Consider the following 21,063-nt stretch of genomic DNA (forward strand, 5'->3'; position numbering starts at 1 on the left):
CTGGTCCATGGGCTGATGCTCTAACCGCTGAGCAAAACTGGCCAGGGCTATCAAACCATTTTATATAAATAATTCCCAGGATTTATTCTTGGTTCTTTTATCTACTGATTGTATACAATTTAAATGTCTTTGTATGTCACAAAGAATAACATATGAACTTATGGATTTGAGAATGTGAAATAATTCATCTTCCTCCTGTTTTCCTCTTTTCTTAATTTCAGCCATGCCACACTCCTTCATCAACTTATATTGCAGCTACACTGAACAGTTGCAAAGCTTTTTCACATTTCTAGTCAATGACTGTTGAATACTCTCTTTCTGGAAAACCTTGAATCATTTTTCATGTGAAAGATAAATGAAGGATAGCCTAAGCAAAACTTCTACAGATTCACTTTTGTAAACTTGAAAACTTCCTTGCTATTCATCTACACATATTGGTTGTTTCTGTTTTCAATTTGTAAAATATTTCTATCAAACATTTTATGGATATACAACATACTATAAACACTTAGAGAATTTATAAGTACAAAGCTTGCTTAATTATCACATCTATGTAATAGGCAATCAGGCCAAGAAATTTGCTAACACCTGTATTATCAGTGAGAGGACAAGACCTCGCTGGTAATACAGGGATCGTATTGTCTTCTTGAAGGAAAGATTTCAGTCAGGAGACAAAGTGCAGCAAGGCAAGCAAAAATTTGTTGGCCACAGCAAAAGCACGCTCAGGACAGTGAAACAAGGTAGAGCTTAGAAGCTTAGAAGAAGCAACAGGAGAGCCGAGGCTGGGCTGCTTTAGCTCATTGGGAGGTCAGAGAAAAGGGTGGGGGCTTGGAGACAGGTTCAGGGAATTAGCCTTGGAAGAGCTGCTGCTGCCCATTGCTCCTCTGGTTGCAAGTCTCACGAAGTCCCTTAAAGGAAAGAAGGTGGAGAAGAGAATAGTTTGGTCATGCTCCCCTGAGGGAGGGTGTGCACTGGGTCCTTTGTATTAAGGATATTTATATCTCTTTTGCAGGTAGGAATCTTAGGGGAGATCTTAAGGGAGGATCTCAATAGAATATTTATTAGCTTTCCAGGGTTGTGGTTTCGGCTGATGGTCAGCCCAGGACAGGGAGTCATTAGTCAATGCAGGTGGTCCTGAGGTCAGCCATGGTGTCACTTGTCTGGGCCTGGAGATGAAACACAGGTGAGGCCTAGATGTATCTACAGGGAGGAAAGTTCAGTGGGTCTAAATTGCATCACCAGTGATATGTTAGGGGAGGAAAGGTTCCCCTGGGGCGAGGTTGTAGTTTTCCCCGTTTTGCTTGTTGCTAGGCTTTCCACCCTAATAACATTCTGTACCTGTTATAAATTGCTCTGCTAGCTCGTTTAGCTATTTGTCTCAGTTTCCCTGTTGTACTTGTCTTGGCTTACTGGCTTATCTCACCTAGACACATTAAACATCCATTTTACTGATTTTACCTCAAGTCTCTTACATTCATCCAAACTAATTAGCTTCTGAAACAGTTTATCCATTTGAAAAAATATATATAGTTTAACTTTTTTCTGCAAAAATTTGCGGCTAAGTTATAATCAACATTTATTTTTCAAATGCCCATTACCCCTGCCAGGAAATTTCCCAGATATTCCTTCCAAATGTCCTTCCATGTTTGAGAAAGAAGTATTGCCAAGTAATCCAGAAAAGAACATATATTACTATACTTCTTTAGTCAACTTGATTTGTATATATGATAAGATCTGTAATTAACTTCAAAACTGTGAAAAACATCAACTGAGTACATTTATAGATATAATTTACTTTTATCACTGATTCATGAATTGGGCAGCATCCCGGGGTCTAGCAGACAGAAAGGACCTCAGGAAGCTGGACAAAATGATAGGCTTTTATAGGTATAAAGCGGGCAAGACAAGGAAGTTATTATCAAAAATCAAATTGTTTCAGGCAAGGTCACCTTCGTTTAGGCAACAGGGGAAGGTGGGGGGTCTAGAGACAGATGCATCGCTAATGCTGACCAGGCTATTCCAGAATGGTTGAATGTTACATTTCCGGTAGAGGCGGAAACTGCAATTAGGCTAGGCAGTACATCCTGGTTTGCTGATGTGGGGCTTAGCAGAAGTGACTTCATTTTGGACCTATTGTTTCTTTTTTTCCTTTTTTAGCAAAAAAATATCCTTTATCATAGATGATCAGGAGTGCTTCATTGGCTTTTGAAAGACTCAGGAATTTCTTCCCTTGGGAATGGAAACCTAGATATTGGGATATCACATCCCAACTATAGATATGAAAACGTGTTGTGTGATTAAACCAGAAGATGAAATGAATGCTGCTGCTAGATTTATTGTGTAAGTCCTGTTACAGCTGTCAAAATGCAGACAGCTGGTGATTTAAGCTTGCAAATAGGGTTCTATAACTCTTTCCTTTGTTGTTTCTTAATAAATATTTGCCGATGTGGCAGAATTCAGTTTGAAATTAACTTTCATTATATCATACTGTCTGATAGCATGCTGTGGGAAAGAGGTTTATAGAATGAATTTTAAATATCCATTAATTGTAAACAACCCAATTGTCTTAGGCATATCAAGTCAATCTATGTTTTATAATATATATTGCATATTTTTATTCCTTCCTAGTTCTCCTACCCCAATTTATCCTTGCCAACACAAATGTCTTTTTTTCTTGAAGATCTCTTTTAATTAACCAAGATTCCAGGGTTTAAAAAAAATCCAACTAAGGTTAGTCCTGCTTCCAAATAGATAGAGAAAACATGGGGTCTAATTGATCTGGCGCAGCTGCTGCTTCTCAGTGACCTGAGTTAACTCTCTGGGAGACTGGTCTTACTCTTTGGAATTAAAACTAATCCCCTACTTGTGTGATCTGCTTGTTTCAAACCACTCCCTGAGTTCAGGGTGGATACACGAGCACAGCAGCTATACACAGTGAAATAATCACCCTTACATTTCCCCCCACTACTATGGTCATTCTTAGCCACAAACTCAATTGAAGCCAAATCTCCTTTATGAAATTCAGTCCACTGTTTTGATGATGAATCAATCACCCTAGAGGTTCTCATCTCTCAGGCTGTATTTCTCTTATCTGTGTCCTTTCCTCTAAACACCTCAGCTCACCAGAGGGTTCCTGAAGATTTGAATTATGGAATGGAAAGAGTAAAATGTGTCAAGCCCTACATTCCCAGAAGGCTTCTTGGTCTTCAATAGACATTTCCACTCTTTCCCATGCGACTGCCCTGCAGCAGAAAGGATCTGTGAGGAGCTCTCTTTGTTAAGATACAATAGATCCTTTTATACCCTCACCTTGTGCAAATGTGTCTCTGGCATAATATTTGCATGACTAAAAGAGGGATCTTCTTAACACAACAAAGATGATATGCCCAAGGTGACTTTCTGTATCTAGATGTAGAGGACAAAGAAAAGCCTGGCATAAAGTTTGCTCTCCTGAAAACAATAAAGCAGAATAGTTCTAGTTTATTCTTTTCACATTTAAAATCATCTTCATGTTTTAATGGTTCATTTCCCTTCAAGTTAACTTTTAATAAAAATGTATCTTTTTTAGCATAGATCCTATCTAGTTGATAATATAATAATTCACTGTAATGTTTTATTATTATATACATATATATTACAAATTAAGATTTTTGAAGAACAGAAAATAACATTAGCTAATATTGAGATACTGATTATATAAGTTAAAATATTTACATGTAGTCAGTATTTCTGTTCATATCACCATTCATATAGACACCCAAATATATTTGTATAAACAGATTAACTTAAATATTTAATATTTATAGTGCTATTTGAGTGACTTAAACAGATTTTATAGAAAGATCTGAAGATACATTACTAATTTATTTGCTTATATTAAAATGCAGCTTTATATTGTGTTACTACTTAAGAAGGAAAAAAAATTAGTGAGCCAATGACTGGCATATTTCAAAACTCTGAATATTCTTTTCTGAGTCTTCAAGCTTGGTTTATTCATTAGATAAATACTTTTGTTTCTGAGTAATCTTTGCATTTTTCATTTGTCTACTTTTATTAGCAGAACCTGATCATTTCTATGATTGCTTCTAGGTAGGCCTCTCAATTTTCCAGCTGAAATTTAGTTTTCAGCCATGTCCTACTGCTAGTTATAATTCTTTAAAAATATTATCTTTCCTGGAGCTTTTATTCTAACCTGTGGTATACAGATCTCTGTGGGGACTGAGTTTATACTTCAGGTTTTACAATGCAGTGGTATTTCCAAGTTTTCAGATCAAATAACCTCTAGATATGTAAAGGTGTACCACTGAAATTAGCTCTGTGGTCTCTCAACAAGATGTAAGGAAAGCCGCTGGGAGTTATAGTTCCTGGTCTTTCAAGAAGGTGAGTGTAAGGTTTCTCGCCGAGGAAGAAAGAGAAACAGAGCCGCAAAAGCCAGCAAGAAAGTTTTATGGGAGCACTCCCAGGCGAGGTTCGCTGGTCCCGGGTTCAGGCCAGGGAAGTCTGTCTGCCCAGGAAAGTTTTATAGGGGAGGTTGAGGAACAAAGAAGGGAGGTACTTGATTGGTCCGGGGGTAAGGTGGGGTAATTCTGCATCAGCTGCATCCGGATAGGCTGGAAAGTCCTGAGTTAGGTTTTGATTTCTCCTCGGGCCTGCCGTCTCTTTCCCCGAAGTCATGTGACTCCTCGGAGCCTGCCAAACTTACAGTGAGTTTTTTTTTTCCCCTTCTGCTTTCCTATATAAAGAGTGTGAGACTTTATTTTTATATATATTTTTGTGAGCTACCTTACATGCATGTTATTAATGTTTACTTTGGTACAAAGAATAATGAATTAAAAAAAAAAAAAAAAAAAAATGCCCAGTTCTAATTCCTAGAGCCTGTTAATGTGTTATTTGGTAAAAGGGATTTTGCAGATATAATTAACTTAAGGATTCTAAGATAGGAAATATCTGCTGGTTTACCCAGGTTTGCACAGTGTAATCCTTGTAAGGGGAAGGGAAGCAGGAGAGGCAGAAGCAGAGAAGGGCATATAACGACAGATGCAGACATTGGAATGATGCAGGTCTATGAGCCAAGGAATGTGGCCAGCATCTGGAAGACGACTAAAGTAAAGGCACAGATTCTTCCCTAGAGTCTCCAGGAAGTATGCATCCCTCCCAGCATTCCAATTTCAAGATTTTTTTATTTTATTTTATTTTTTTATATTGAGTTTTTATTGGTGATTCTAAGAATATGTGTTTATAACAATTAAAGTGTGATCTGTGACTTTAACATATTAAAAGAGTTTTATAGCATCTGTTCAGAAAAGATTATATACTATACAAACTATTCAAGTCTTACAAAACCATTTTTCAGTGTCTTTTCAACTGAGAAGAATCCTATTCAGCAGGCTTCTGCTCCTGAGGTGGTTCATACTGAGCAAGCTTTGTTTTCAGTTTTTTATTTTCTTCTACAATAGCTTCATATTTCTCTTTCATTTCTGCCAATTCTAGGCAAAGCAGCTCTATTTCTGGATTTTCTGGGGTAGCAGCTCCTAAGTGATGCTTTAAAAAATCCAAAGCACTATTAGGTTTCTCCGGTTCTTCATATAAGGCTACCAATACCTTGGTCAGCGTGTCCAGCACTCCCGACTTCTCCAAGTACCGCTGGAACTGCTCGTGCTTCGAGTCAACGGCTTTGTAATGAGCCATAGTGACAGCCAAGACTTAAAAAAAATTTTTTTAAATTGATTTTAGAGTCCACCCTGGCCGGTTTGGCTCAGCGGTTAGAGTGTCAGACTGCGGTCCCGAGAGACCCGGGTTCGGTTCCTGCTAAGGGCACGTACCTCAGTTGCAGCCCTGGTTGGGTTGTGCGGGTGGCAGCCACTCAATGTGTCTCTTTCACGTCGATGTTTCTCTCTCTCTCCCTCCCACTCTATCTGAACAAAATATCAAAAAACGTCCTCGGGTGAGGATAAATAAATAAATTGATTTTAGAGAGAGAAGAAGAGAGAGGGAGAGAGAGATAGAAACATCAATGAGAGAGAATATCAATTGGATACCTCCTCCATGCCCCCCATTGTAGATTTGGCTCACAATCTGGGCATGTGCCCTGACTGGGAATCCAACCAACGATCTCTTAGTGCATGGGTGGACACTCAATCACTGAGCCACACCAACCAGGCTCAAGACTTTTTGATACAAGACACTAGATAGGTTCAAGGCTGCCTGTCTCTACTTGAGCCAAATTAAGCAGAGACAGGGTTGAATATATGAGCATTTATTTCAATAATGCTGGTAGTATGGGGAGAACAATAGGTTATCCTGAAAATCCTGCTCTGACCCACCCTTACCAATTGGCTGATTATATATGGGCAAGGGAGAAAATAACGATGTGCAACTGTGAGCTGCAAGTGTAACAGGGAAAGGGGAGTATGGGATCTGTAGTCTGGCCTCCAGGATCTCAAAGTTCGATAACACGATGGCTAATCTATGATGTTACAAAGAGTTCAGCCCATTCCTGAGACTGGAGAATGGTCAGCATTTCTCAGGCAAACCCCAGAAGGGGGTCAGGGTCCAGGCACAACAACTAAATCAAAGTGTGTCCTGTCCTTGATCTGTTCTAAAATGTATTTCTTTTCTGAGTAATGGACCCATCCATACTTCAAGGCATCTTCTTGTAGCACATCCTCCAGTTTCCCAGGGTCTGTGAGATAAACTCTTATCTATAGTTAGTAAGATGAATAATCATTAAACAATCCTGGTTCTATTCTTATCATGTGGCCTCCCCCTATCATTTTGACATGCAGAACTATAAGAGAATAAATTTATTTGGATCAAAACATTTTGTAGTATTATATTACAGCAAAAAACAACCAACTAATATGCATACTCAATAATAAATTGTATTCTTTTTCTCATCTACATTGGTATAGAAGAGTCTTTTGGTTAAAAGGATTGTTGTATTTCCCCAACAACATAGAAATAGAGGTAATATTATCGTATCATAAATTTAAAAAATAGTTTGAAAGCTTTTGTCATGATTTTACTAAATGTTCAAGTCACCCCCAAATTCATATGTTGAAATTCTGACCCTCAAGGTAATGGTATTTGGAGGGTATGCCTACGAGGGGTAATTGGATCAAGGGGGTAGAGCTCTCATAAAAGAGATCCCAGAGATCTCTCTCACCATTTTTTTTTTTTTTTTTTTTGATACCATGCATGGATACCATGAGAAGACCTTCTTGAATCAGTAAGTGGTCTCTCTTTCATAAAACATTGAATATGCCAGCACCTTGATTTGCAACTTCCCAGCCTACAGGGTTGTAAAAAATAAATCTTGTTGTTTAAACCACCTGTTTTATGATGCTTTGTTATGGCAATCCGAATGAAATAAGACTGTGGTATTTCATAATTTTTTCTATAGTGCAAGTCTAAAGATGCTTATGTATTTTTTGGTTAATAATGCATTTTTAAAATTCTATACTCCTTTGGTAAAAATGGACTAATGAAAGATAGTGCATTCTAAATGAAATATATGTAGTGCATTTTCTTTTAAGGAAGTTTATGAGGAGCACAATATTTGCTGACATTAGTTATCTACCATGACAGGGCAGTAGTAGGGATATCAATAAACCTATGTAGTGAGAAGAATCAAGTCTTCTGAGGAAGTAGCACAATCCACTTTAACAGTGATACTTATAAGAATGTGGTGAAATGTTGCATGTGCAGCTGCAGAAATAACATTTCCATATAACTCTGAAGATTTACTTTTCATTTAGTTCAAATTATTATTTTTCTTTTATCATTTAATTAAAATTTTCTTGTGTACATAGAAAGTGAATTGATATTTGTAAATGTATTAGGTCAATTAGCAGAAGAAAATATTTAGAAACAAAGGCAGACAGTTTTTATAACATCATCTTGATAACATTGTAATTAACCTACTTATTAATAATAGAAAAGGAGCAAAGGGGCAAGCCACATTTTATAGGCATGCTATTTAGACAACTTCACCAGGAACTTGACACTTTCCAGGTGTCCAACAAAGGGGAGAGAGACACATGCCCAGTACAGCTGGGGTGACATAGAGAAGATGCTTGCTGTCAGTCACACCTGAGAACAAAAGTCGTTGACTAGAATGGGTGTGGCCACTGCAAGGGCTTGAAATTTGGGATATTTAATCTCCCAAACAAAAGAACTCACTCTCTCTCTCTCTCTCTCTCTCTCTCTCTCTCTCTCTCTCTTGCCCTAGCCAGTTTGGCTCAGCGGTTAGAGCGTTGGCTTGCGGTCCAGAGAGACCCAGGTTCAGTTCCCGCTAAGGGCACGTACCTCGGTTGCAGTTTGTCCCCGGCCCTGATTGGGTCGTGTGGGTGGCAACCACTCGATGTGTCCCTTTCGCGTCGATGTTTCTCTCTCTCTCCCTCCCTCCCTCCCACTCTATCTGAACAAAATATCAAAAAATGTCCTCAGGTGAGGACTAAAAGAAAAAAACAAAAGAACTCACTCTCTTGTGCTCTTATGCTTTCAGGACCCTTGAGACTCTTGTTGTTTGGGGCATGGTCTCCTGCATTTTCCCACATATAATGGACTAAAGGACTGCAACTAGCCTGATACTATACTAGACCTGCTTCCAACAAGGAAAAAAAAACACACAAAAAACTCTGGACACTGGCTTGTTTCTAGTTTTACTGAAACCCCAGCTACGCTTCTATGACAGCACTAAGGGAAATGAGACTTTAGAAACACAGAAATTTAATTCCCCGCAAATAAAAATCATTCATTCTCCTATGTGAGTCTCAGAAAATTATTATTATTATTATTTTTTTTTTTATTATTTTTTTTATCCTCACCCGAGGATATTTTTCCATTTTTTGTACAGATAGAGTGGGAGGGAGAGAGAGGAAGGGAGAGAGAGAGAGAAACATCGACGTGAAGGGACACATCGAGTGGCTGCCACCCGCATGACCAACCAGGGCTGGGGACAAACTGCAGCCGAAGTACGTGCCCTTAGCGGGAACCGAACCCGGGTCTCTCCGGACCGCAGGCCGACGCTTTAACCGCTGAGCCAAACTGGCCAGGGCTCAGAAAATTATTTTTCTTGAGATATCATAAAACTTCACCCCTAGCACTCAGTGGGGAAAAGAACCCCCTACTTTGTCCAATAACAATTAACTAAACAGAAAATTACATGAACTGCAAAAAATTGTTTAAGTATATTTATCCAATTTATGAAATCAAAGCATTTGAAGGTATATTTTATTAAAAGTGGATTATATGATATCTTAAAATATAAATTTGGTTAAAATTACATCAATAATAAAATTATTTTTTAATGATAAAATGCATTCAGAATTTGATGAGGCAAATATCATATGTAAATAATATTTTTTAATTCAATTTAGAAAACAATGAAGCCAAAATAACCTTGTAATAGGCAAATATATATCTCATGATTTTATTACAAATATTTTGTAAAAATACCTCATCTCTGTGTTGTTTTTGTTGGGGGTGTGTGTGTGCGCGCGCGTGCGCCAAGAGAGAGAGAGAAAATGAGAGAGAGATTCCTTTAGAGGGGTAGAGTTGGGGATATTGTGGGCATGACTACAAAAAACAAACAAACAAACAGCATTAAATGGGTGAGATTGTGCTGAAATCACAGATCAGTGGAGAATCCACTCCAGTTTAAATGAGTTATTCCTTACCTGCTCTTCTTGTTTTTTCCAGAGATACGTCTTCTTTGCCACACGTCTACAGTTTTTAGGTCTTTCGCTCGCGTAAGTGCCTTCTGTAACTCTTCAGATTATCACTTGATGAGTTGAGTTCTGTTAAAGGTACTGAAGTGATCCAGAATCCCTGAAGCTGCCTTTTTGGGATATTGATTTTAAGCTGTTTATTAAGAAATAAGACTCAGGAAGAATTTTTGACCCTCTCCATTTTTCTGCCAAGAGATTCAGACAGAAAAAGTGCCTCAAGAAGGCCACCTTACGGTGCTCACCTGAGCCTAATTTGAATTAAGTAAGGTAAAGAGGAGGGCTTCAGGCAGGGGCCTGTTGGCTAGATCCAGCCCCCCCCCCCCCCCGTGTCTGTTATTTCCGAGTTGCCAGAAAGGATTTGTCTGCCAAGTGTGTTTCCCTCTTCCTCAACTACCTGTAATTGCCTATTCTCACTTCCGAAATTAAAGACCTCATCTTTTCATTTCTCCTTTGTCCAAAATGTCATGTATACCCAATGTTGTCTCACTGTGTTTGGGATTTTCATGCTTATGTGAATTCCCCACCCACATGTAATAAAATTTGATTTTCTCCTGTTATTCTGTCTTTGTTAATTTGGTTATTAGCCAAGGAAGAAAACTTAGAAGGTGGGAAGAAAAGTATTGATTTTTTTAGCCCCCACAGTATGAGACAGGATAGGAATAAATTTGGAAAATTCCTTGGCAAGTGAAATGGGGAAACAGAGACAGGGAGCTGGCTCCAGCTGGCCTCATCCAGCCCCCTGCCGCACCTGCTGCCTTCTCCCTTGTACAACCATTCCCTGAAGCATTAAGCCCTCAGGGCAGTGAGGTTCTGATCAGCATCCAATAATAGTAGGAACAAAGTCTCAGGTCTATTCACCACAGAAACAGAGTTTTTTGTCAAACTGGAGATGACATCTAGGCCTCAGTTGTGTTTCAGCTCCAGGACCAGAGAAGTAGCAAAACCAGACAAAGCAACACCATGGTTGACATCACAACCAGATGCAATGACCAGTGATCTGAGAAGATGCTTGATATGATTTCAATCTTCTCGAAATTTTAGAGACTTAGATTATGTCCTAACATGTGGTCTGTTTTTGAGAATGTCCCATGTGTACTTGAGAAGAATGTGAATTCTGCAGTTTTGGGGTGTAATTCTCTATAGGTATCTATTAAATCCATTTGATCTAGTGCATCATGTAGAGTCTGTTTCTTTGTTAAATTTTTTGTCTAGAGGATCTATCCAGTGATGTCAGCTGGGTGTTGAAGTCTGAGGCTATCATGGTATTGCTGTTGATTTTTCCTTTGAATTCCTCTGGAATTTTTTAAATATATTTTGGTGCTCCTATATTGGTGCATATATGTTGACCAAGGTTAAATATTCCTGTTGGATAGAGCCTTTCAATATTATGTAGTGACCTTCTTTGTCTATAGTTATGGCCCATATTTGGAAGTCTATTTTATCAGATATGAGCATTGCTACCCAGGTCTTTTTTCCTTTCCATTTGTTTGGAAGATTTTTTTCCATCCCTTTCAACCTGTGTGAGTCTTTTGTTGTGAGGTGGTCTCTTGTAAATAACATATATATGAACCATGCTTACTTATCTAATCAGCTACTCTATTTACATTTACAGTTATTATTGATGTTTACTTATTTATTGCCATTTTTGTTTAGTGTGGTTATATATTTTTTTCTATTTCATCTGCTAATTACAGCAGTTCTTTTAGCATTTTTTGCAGTGCTGCTTTGGTGCTACCATATTCCCTTAGCCTCTTTTTGGTCTGGGAAGCTCTTTATTTCACCTTCTATTTGAATGATAGCCTTGATAGATAGAGTAGTCTTGGATTCAGATCCTTGTTTTTCATGACCTTGATTACTTCATGCCACTTCCTTCTGGCCTCTAGTGTTTCTGTTGAGAAGTCAGCTGAGAGCCTTATGGGGTTTCCTTTGTAGGTAACCTGTTGCTTATCTCTTGTTGCATTTAGGATTCTCACTTTGTCTTTAATTTTTGGCATTTTAATTACTATGTGTCTTGATGTGGGCCTGTTTGGGTTCTTCTTACTTGGGGCTCTCTGTGCTTCTTGAACTTGTATGTCTTTTTCCTTCACCAAGTTAGGGAAGTTTTCTGTCACTTTTTCTTCAAATGTATCCTCTAACCCTGGTTCATGTTCTTCTTCTTCTGGCAATTCTACTATGTGGAGGTTGCTATGTTTCATATTGTTCCACAGTTCTCTTAAGCCAACTTCCTATTTTTGCCTGCTGGCTCTTAGTGTTAGTTATTTAACTAACTAACCCTTAGTTAGCTTGGGTTGTAGCCCTCAGCTGAATTAAAAAAATCCCTCAGGTGTTCAGGGTAAGAGGATTTCCAGTGGGTGGGGCAGATGCTTGCTGGAAATCTCTAGCTGTTAATGAGCCTCACTTTGCATTTCTCTGGCCTGGCCAGGTGGTGTGAAAATCCTGAGGGAGGGGCCGTTACTTCTCCCAGGGGCTTTGGGAAGGGGCTCTTTGAGTATGATGCCTACTGTCATATGAGGGAATGATTCAGCACAAAACTCCCAGTGCTCTCTCTCCCAGCTCCCCAATTTCCTGAGTCTCTCGACACAGTTCCAGTCCAGTCTGCCTTTCCCTCTGTCAGAGCCCAAAGTGGGTGACTGTAGCTAATTTAGTGCTCTGTCCTGGCACTCTGTGCTGTGGAGCTGGTTTGGGATTTTAACCCCTAAGAAACTACTCACAGCCAGAACAGCTGCTGTCCATGGGCTCCCAGCCTGCCCTCTCCCACCTCTGCAGTTCCTACCAGGCTCCATTTGGAGTCCTCTTTTCAACCCTGGTTATATGGGTTCTCTCCAGCTGTTTTTCTGTTAGTTTTTCCCAATGATTTTTCTTTATTTTAGCTGTAATTACAGTTTAGTCCTGGGAGATGGTCTGTGTAGCTTTCATTCACTTCACTGCCATTTTAGAATCTCCTGATAGTGTTTTAAAACAAAATATTTGACCTCTTTTGCTTAGAAAATTGTCATTAAAATGGAAAAATTAAAAAGCTATACTTCCCCAATGTCTCTTTAGCTCAGAGATTTCAAATTTTTGTTGATTGTTAGAATCACCTAAAATTTATTTGCTCTTGAATGTAAATGTATACTCTGGATTAATACAAGAGAAATTCCTAGGAGACAAAGACTAACTTCAAAATCTTAACTTTGGACAAAAAATATTCTCATGTATCTAAAGCATTCAGAAATGCAGTGTTGAAATTTATTGAATCATTCATAAAAGCACCTGTACAACTGTATGAAACATTAATTTATTTAGAAATATTATGGCAATAGAATATTATATAGGTTCATTAGATATATATACACATAATAATTTATATGTGTTTATTTTGGGCTATTTATTTAGTATTGTCTTCTTACACAGGAATCAGCAGCCTATAAAGCTGGTATCTTTTTATAAATAAGAGTTTAAAATAGAATATTTGTATCATGTTATCAGAAGATATAAATAATTTAAAATGTATTAGTCAAAACTATGGATTACTGTTTCTGGTCTGTTTGGTTACTAGAAAATCATCCATTAAGAACATTTAAAGCCCTGGCCAGTTTGGCTCAGCTGTTAGAACATCTGCCTGTGAACCAAAGGGTCAAGAGTTTAATTCCCTGTCAAGGGCAAGTACCCTGGTCTGTGTCATGTGGGAGGCAACCAATTGATGTGTCTCTCTCACATCAATGTTTTCTCTCTCTCTCTCTCTCTCTCTCTCTCTTCTCTCTCTCTCTCTCTCCTCTTTCCTCCCTTCTACTCTATCTAAAATCAATGGAAAAATATCCTCAAGTAGGGACGAATAACAACAACAAAAAAGGGCACTTTGATATACTAATATAAAAAAAGAAGGCCCTGGCCGGTTTGGCTCAGCGGTTAGAGCGTCGGCCTGCGGTCCGGAGAGACCCGGGTTCGGTTCCCGCTAAGGGCATGTACCTCGGTTGCAGTTTGTCCCCGGCCCTGGTTGGTCGTGCGGGTGGCAGCCACTCGATGTGTCCCTTTCACATCGATGTTTCCCTCTCTCTCTCTTCCTCTCTCTCCCTCCCACTCTGTCTGTACAAAAAATGGAAAAATGTCCTCGGATGAGGATTAAAAAAAAAAAAAAAAAAAAAAAAAAAAAAGAAGTAAAGGTTGAGTAAGCTATACTATGCTCATTGATGAAATGATATAATGCTGTTATTATGGCATTTCCCCCAGATTGTTCTATAAAATAAATGAGACTCTACAAATACAAATAATTTCTGTAACAAACTGTCCCCAAAAGTCATATATATAAGGTTCTCAGATGACCAACTCTATTGAAAGGGATAAAAAATGAGTGACTCTCCTAGTAAAATATTTGAATAAGTATAATTAAATTATAATAATTAAAATCATAACTCTGGCCTGTTTTTCTCAGTGGTTAGAGCAATAGCCTATGGATCTTCGGTTTGATTTCTGGTCAAGGGCATGTACTTGGGTTGCAGGTTGATCCCTGGCCTTGGTCAGGGTCATGTGGGAGGCAACCAATCGATGTGTCTCTCTCACATTGATGTTTCTCTCTCTCTCTCTCTCTCTCTCTCTCTCCTTTCCTCCTTTCTACTCTATGTAAAATTAGTGGATAAATATCCTTGGGTGAGAATTAACAAAAAAAGCAAAACAAATAAACAAAAAAATCATGTGTTATTAGCACAAAAAGAATGTGAAAAATAGACCTATATATAATTAAAATTTTTTTGAATCATCTTGTTTGTGGCAAAACAGCACCAGATTGTTACTGGTCCTTGGACCTCCAATCAGTACTTCGGTACTTGGAATCTGTCTTAGAAAGAATTCAGAATCAAGACTCAAATACCAGTAAAAGTTTACTTAGAAAGTCACAGAGGTAGAAGAAGTAAGCCATGAAAGAAATGAGCCAGCTGGGCTTCATGGGCTCAGGAAAGAAGTTACAGAGGCAAAAGAAGGGCCCTTAGAATTTAGGAGAAAGAAAGCAAGGATATACCTGCCTGGGGGAAGGAGAGGGAGAAAGACTTAGGTGTGCTTCAGAGAGAGAATGTCCTAGGGAAGAAGGGGGGGGGGGGGTCACGGACCTGAGGGGGGAGGGAGTAGAGGGAGAGAGAGCCAAGCTGAATGCTCCCGAAAGGCTTTCAAGGGCAAGTATTATAGGGAAGGTCCTAGGGGAGGAGTCAATAGAATATTTGTCAGCTTTCCAGGTGTATCCTTTCTTGGTTGTGATCTGCACTGACTAGTCAGTGCTAGAGTAGAGGATCATTAGTCATCACAGCTGGTCCTGATGTCAGCTGTGACATCATCCCACCTAGCCTTGCTGCTTTTCTGGGCCTGGAGCTGAAACATAAATGAGCCCTAAATGTTATCTCTAGTTTGATCAAAACCCTGTATCCGTGGTCAACAGACAAAGGGCTTTATTTCTATGATTATTTGATGTGGGTCCAAACCTCATTGTCCTGAAGGCCTAATTCTTAAATGTGTGGTTGTGCAAAGTCTTGTATGGAAGTCTTATGAGGCTATTCTCTGCTCCCCTTGTTCCTCCTCTAAGTGGATTTACCACATTATTATCAACATGCTAAGGGCAAGTCCAAACTGCATGATCAGTGATATGAAAGGTCAGGTGGTCTAAACAGTATGACCAGCAATATGTTAGGGGGGAAAAAGGTCACCCTGAGAGTAAGGTCTTTGTTTTTCTAGTTTTGCCCATTGCTAGGTACCCAGGGCTTTCTGCCTTAGTGACACTCCAGTACCTGTCCTATCGTTTCTAATCTTCTCATATCTGTCTAACTGCCTACCACAATTTTAGGAATTACCCACATAATTTTAAGTCACAATATTAATGATATTATAGCAATTAAATTATAATTATGAAAATTCAAACGTCATTCAACAGAAGTCTTCTTTCAGTGTTGCTCCTCATTGAAAGCCTATAATGAAAATAAAAGGATCTAGTAGGCCATGTGTTTCTCTGTCCTAATTGCACAACCCCCTCATCTCTCTGTCCTTGGTTCAATACTGTCCTGGATTTGGTAGAAGGTGATTTGGGGTCAGGAGAAAGTCTTACTGGTGTCTAGAGTTGTAATCCCTTACCTTGTTTGTACTTTTTGAATGTGATGACTGACAACTGATGACTTTTGGTTCATGGACACATTTGTGAAATGAGCATTTTTAGATAACACACACAGTCTGAATTTGGAACACAGATGCATTTGCTCTTAGTTGAGAATTTGTTTCTGCCACCCATCACCTGTTTTCAGTAAGATTCTTTGTGATAATAATTCTGCAGGATGAATTTACAGCCAATTGAAGTTTAGCCTTGGTGGTTCGTATTCATGTGGGAGCTTTTATTTGATCCCGAATTTTTGGCAGGCTCCAGATTTTACCACTGTGGGGAGGAACAAACTTTCGTCTACCCCCCTTTCTTCTTGCTGATCTAATAATCAAATAAGCATGAAACAGAGTAGCAGGGAAAAAATAACTAAATTTAATACATACATATGTGTGGGAACCCCACATGTATAAGAGAGTCAGAGACCCCCACATCTAGGAGAGATTCAGAGATAGAAAATGGAATTGAAATGTATGAGACATCCTGAGCTAGGGTTCAGTTAATGCACCTGGGATGTCAAAGGGTAATTGTGGGATGATATGAACAGACATTTAGTAAATAGAAGTTTATTCTGCCCTATAGATAGGTAAAAAAAATTATCTCTGATAATCTTTTATTATGGGCCTATTGCTTGATTCAAGTTTCTTCCAGGTAGTTAAAGGGAGGAGCAGAAGTTTCTCTTGAGCCTGCTGCTAGAGTTGTTTTTAGCTCAAAACAATCTGCACGTCACAGAGGTACATCTTGAGGTGACACATTCTGGACCCCACACCTTTTTCTTCCAATTCCATATGACTTTCAAAATAGAAACAGAAATTCACCAGTGTACACTAGATGTTTTAAATGTAAAATCAAGGTCATAAATATGTCTTTTCACAGTATTCACAGTCATATTTGTGTTTGGCTTCTAAGCATATTTACTATTAGCGGGAGGGTGGTGGAGAGGCTGGCTTCTTTTCTCTCTGTCTCTATCTCCTTCTTTATCTTTAACATCTAACCATCACATTTTCATTATATTTAGGGACTGTATTTGTGACAAAATTAAATGTGAAATTCTACAAGATAAAATTTTTTGTTCTATTATTGTACTCTGTGGTACTCAACCCAGATTTTGACAACAGATTCAGATAGTAATTCATCATTCAACTTATTATAAGTATTCTGGGGGCACATATGATAGAATAAATCAGTTCTAGCCAGATACTATTTTAGATACATCTACTTTCTCTGCCTCTGTATTCTTTATTCCTAAAGTCAGATAATCACATGCCCATTAACATTTCAATAGAAGTTGAATGAAACTATATAAGTACAGTTTTAAATGTGTACCTGTTCATTGTTTTTAGAAATGCCATGTTAATTTTGCCTATGCTGGGAAAAGGCAGTGCTAAAATTATAACACTAATAAATGGGTAGAATATAATAGAAGGTTATCTCTATCCTCCCACTCAATTATATTTAAATTTTTCTTTGTTCAAGGCCTTAAACAGTAATGTAATTAGTGCCAGATTTTTCAAACAAGACTGCTTGTTATATGCTAACCAAAGGGGAATTATTCATATCAGTCAGTGTTTAAAATGACATTTTCTATATTCAGCCACACTAATATCAAGCTTTATTGTAATATAAGAAACCTAAAAGTCTACCTTTAATCCAATGTTTAATTCAAAGTAGTCTTGGAAAATAAATATTTTCTTTGTTAGAGTTAAGATATACCTTGGTTTCTTTAGTAACATAGGAACTGCAACAGAAAATATGATCTTCATGCCCTAAAAAAACTAATTTGTTTATAGCATTTCTAGAGGAGGCACAATGGCTCCCATCTCTGGTTCTGTGTTAGATTTTATAATAAGTTTTGTTACATACTTAATTCTGCTGCATGTAAACTGGTATGATGTCAAACATTCAATTATAGTATATAAATACACTGAATTTTATTACATATCATCTATCTTTTCATGGAGTGATTAAGAATATGGATTAATAATATGAAAAGATAGCATTGTTCTAGCAATTCTGATTAATATATTTTTCTTATGCTACTGGAGTGGAAAGTAAGGAATGGTTAGATTTGGAGACTAAAAGAAAATGCTGTCAACAAACTACTTTGTTGTCCCATCTGCACCTGTGTGCACATGCACATGCACACACACACACACACACACACACACACACACATACACACATGACTCAAAGGTTGTTTCCAATGTCACATCATCTCATGCTTATTAATGTGACCTCATCAAATTTCTACTGTCAGATTAATTATATAGTATCAGTTTTGCTTTTATTTAGACCAATTAATTAACATATTGCATATTCTGAGTATCACCTATGACCTCATTATTTCTACAAAAGAAAAATTGTGTCCATACAAACATGTTTATTATAGTGGATACTACCACACCTGTCCTTGCCTATCACTATTCATTTTCTAGAGTTATTTTATTATTATTAATATTATTCTTTATTTTTTGGTGTGGACATATGTTTTATTTTACTCTTTTCTATCACCATTTATCCCCACCCCTGGCCCCCCCTCACAATCCCCACACTGTTTTCCATGTCAATGAGTTCTTTCTTTTTTTTAAATAATTTTCTTTTTTTTTCTTCAACAATTTTTCATCTATTCTGAAATCCATTCTTCTACTTTAAAAAATTACTCTGATCCTACTTCCAGGAATATGCAGTTCTTTCTAATTTCTCCAAAATTGTCAGTATAAGAATATTCAAAGGATTAATTAATACTCAAAATTTATATTTCCAGTGAATGAATTTTGAAATACTTATTTCATTTTCAAATGGTAAAGGCAATGAGAAAAAGAGAATTAATAATATTAAATGAATTGCAGATAAAGTTTCATTGTCTATGGAGTATAGGGCAATTTTATCTTTTACATGTCTATAGGTTTCTTTAAATTTGAAATTTTTATGTTAGAACAAAAGATAGTTATGATTCTATCACACTATGTTAAAGAGGAATTTCTTAAACATTTTAGGTAATTTGACACTCTAAATGTTACCAAGAGGTTCATTAAAATCACATCTAATAAGCACTGATTATATTTCTGAGTATATATTTTTTTCTTCCTTAGAGAAGATATTTGCTTAAAAGTAAAGGCATAAAAGAATTTTTATTATTAGTCCATAATATAATGTGGAGAGCTGAGCATAGGGAGCACATTACATTTATGATAGGTAGAGGTAAATTTTATAAAGAAATACCATATGTTTTCATGAGAAACAGAAATAATGGATTTTCAAAGAGATAACTTTTTCTGAACGTAATTACTCACATATTCACACTGTCAAAAAGTTGAGAGCAAACACACACACACACACACACACACACACACACACAAAGTTCTATGTTGTTTTACTCAGAAATGAATAAGCCTTAAAATAAGCGCCTGATCTGTAATATCTTTGATATAATGCTCCCATAAATGACATAGGCTAGTTTTAGGAGTGGTTGCTCCTGCAGGACATGATAAAAATATTTAAAATATAATTTCTGAAACATATACAGGGTTTTTTTTTTAGTTATATGTGCTTACATACATAACTAATTATAACATAGTATTTCATTGATCCAATATTTTTTATAATAAAATTATAATGCAAAATTGCTTGTTGCTTAAGAACAATGCAGCTAAACCTAATTTATCATTTTGATTGTTGAATATTAAAATTATTATACAGTGCATTAAAATAATAAATTTTACAAATACATGTTCAATGTACTCTCCACATATATAATTTATCAATTGAAAAATATAACACCACCCCCAGATTAGGAATTAAGCATTCTATTTTATGTTATTTAAACTTTGGCCTTTTTATTAAATACTTGAAAGTTAAGTGATATTGCTTGATTTAAAAATTTTTTATTCAGATAGCCCCAGCCAGTTTGGCTCATTAGTTGGACTGTCAGCTCAAGGACTGAAGCATTTTGGGTTCAATTCCTGGTCAAGGGCACATACCCAGGTCGGGGTTGTGAAAGAGGCAATCAATCAATGTGTCTCTCTCGAATTGATTTCTCTCTCTCTCTTTCTTCTTTCCTCCCACTCTATCTAAAAATCAATGAAAAAATATCCTCAGGCGAGGATTAAAATTATATATAATATATAATATATATGTACATACATATATATTATATATATAAATACATTTTTGAGATAAGCTTACTAAGAAAAGTGAAATGATTTGTTTGATTTTTTCAAATGGAAAGCATATTAACAACATTTAACAATATTGAATAATATAGATTGTACTATCTAATTTATTCTGTGATCTTTTTGAATTTTCAGATTAGTGGAAGTATTTAAAATTTGCAAGTGACTTGGGCATATTTAACAATGGTACTGTTCCCTTTGTTTCATCAGTGTTAGAAGAGACTTTCTCAGCTTTTCATCATGACAACCTGATAGAGTTACTAAAGGTGAAGTTCATGAATGTTTGGGAACCTCTTAAAAACAGGCATACAGTAGTTTCTCACTTTTGATTTAGTTCATCCTCACTTTTCATATTATTTGTAAAATTATAACTAAGTGTTTCTACCATTTGATACTTTTGTTCTGGGTAAGCAAATCTCAACTATATTTCTCTGGAAGTTCTTATCTCTCCAAATGTTGGGATGACAGTTCACCCCGTGACTCCTTTCCCTGAAGGACAGAAAAAGTCATTAACTGTAAGTTTACCTATTTTTTTTCTTGTTGCAAAGATAAGATCAGTGTCTTCCAAGTTCTTCACGTATCAGATGTGAAACTGGGAGATTGTTACCTTTTTGTTATTGCTGTACAGCACAGAAAGCACCCACAGAGGAATTGAATGTATTTGCTATTAAGTAACGTGTATTTGTGCTGTTGGATCACTGTTCCTGCTTAGCTTTACATTTGCTTTCAAGAAAGAGGGATAGCATACATTTTATTGTTAAAATATGTAGATCCAAACGTGAGAAGGAAAGTTTGAATAGTCAGTACTGCAGTAACCTAAACATATTGTTTATGACTAAACAATGCATGCAATTTTAAGGTTAAAAAAAGGAAACAATTTGTATTACATTTTGAAACCCCAGAACAGTGCTGTGTTGATCAGCTATAGCAGCTGATTGAATCATTGTGGATTTACTATACGTATATATTAGTTATGGGGAAATGAGATTCCCAGGAAGTAAAGAAAATAAGCCACAATATGTATGTAACATCACTATTCAGGTATATTCGT

At 37.1% G+C, this 21,063-nt stretch overlaps 1 protein-coding gene across 1 annotated transcript; it reads right to left on the reverse strand.

Moving 5' to 3' along the window:
* Positions 1-5,265: 5,265 nt before the first annotated feature.
* Positions 5,266-5,691, reverse strand: LOC118622886 (c-Myc-binding protein-like). Its single transcript, XM_036250419.1, has one exon. The coding sequence runs from the start codon at positions 5,686-5,688 to the stop codon at positions 5,377-5,379; it is 312 nt and encodes a 103-aa protein (XP_036106312.1). The 5' UTR covers positions 5,689-5,691; the 3' UTR covers positions 5,266-5,376.
* Positions 5,692-21,063: the final 15,372 nt, after the last annotated feature.

This window comes from Molossus molossus, unplaced genomic scaffold (assembly GCF_014108415.1).
Source record: "Molossus molossus isolate mMolMol1 unplaced genomic scaffold, mMolMol1.p scaffold_m16_p_9, whole genome shotgun sequence".
In the NCBI taxonomy this organism is placed as follows: Eukaryota; Metazoa; Chordata; class Mammalia; order Chiroptera; family Molossidae; genus Molossus; species Molossus molossus.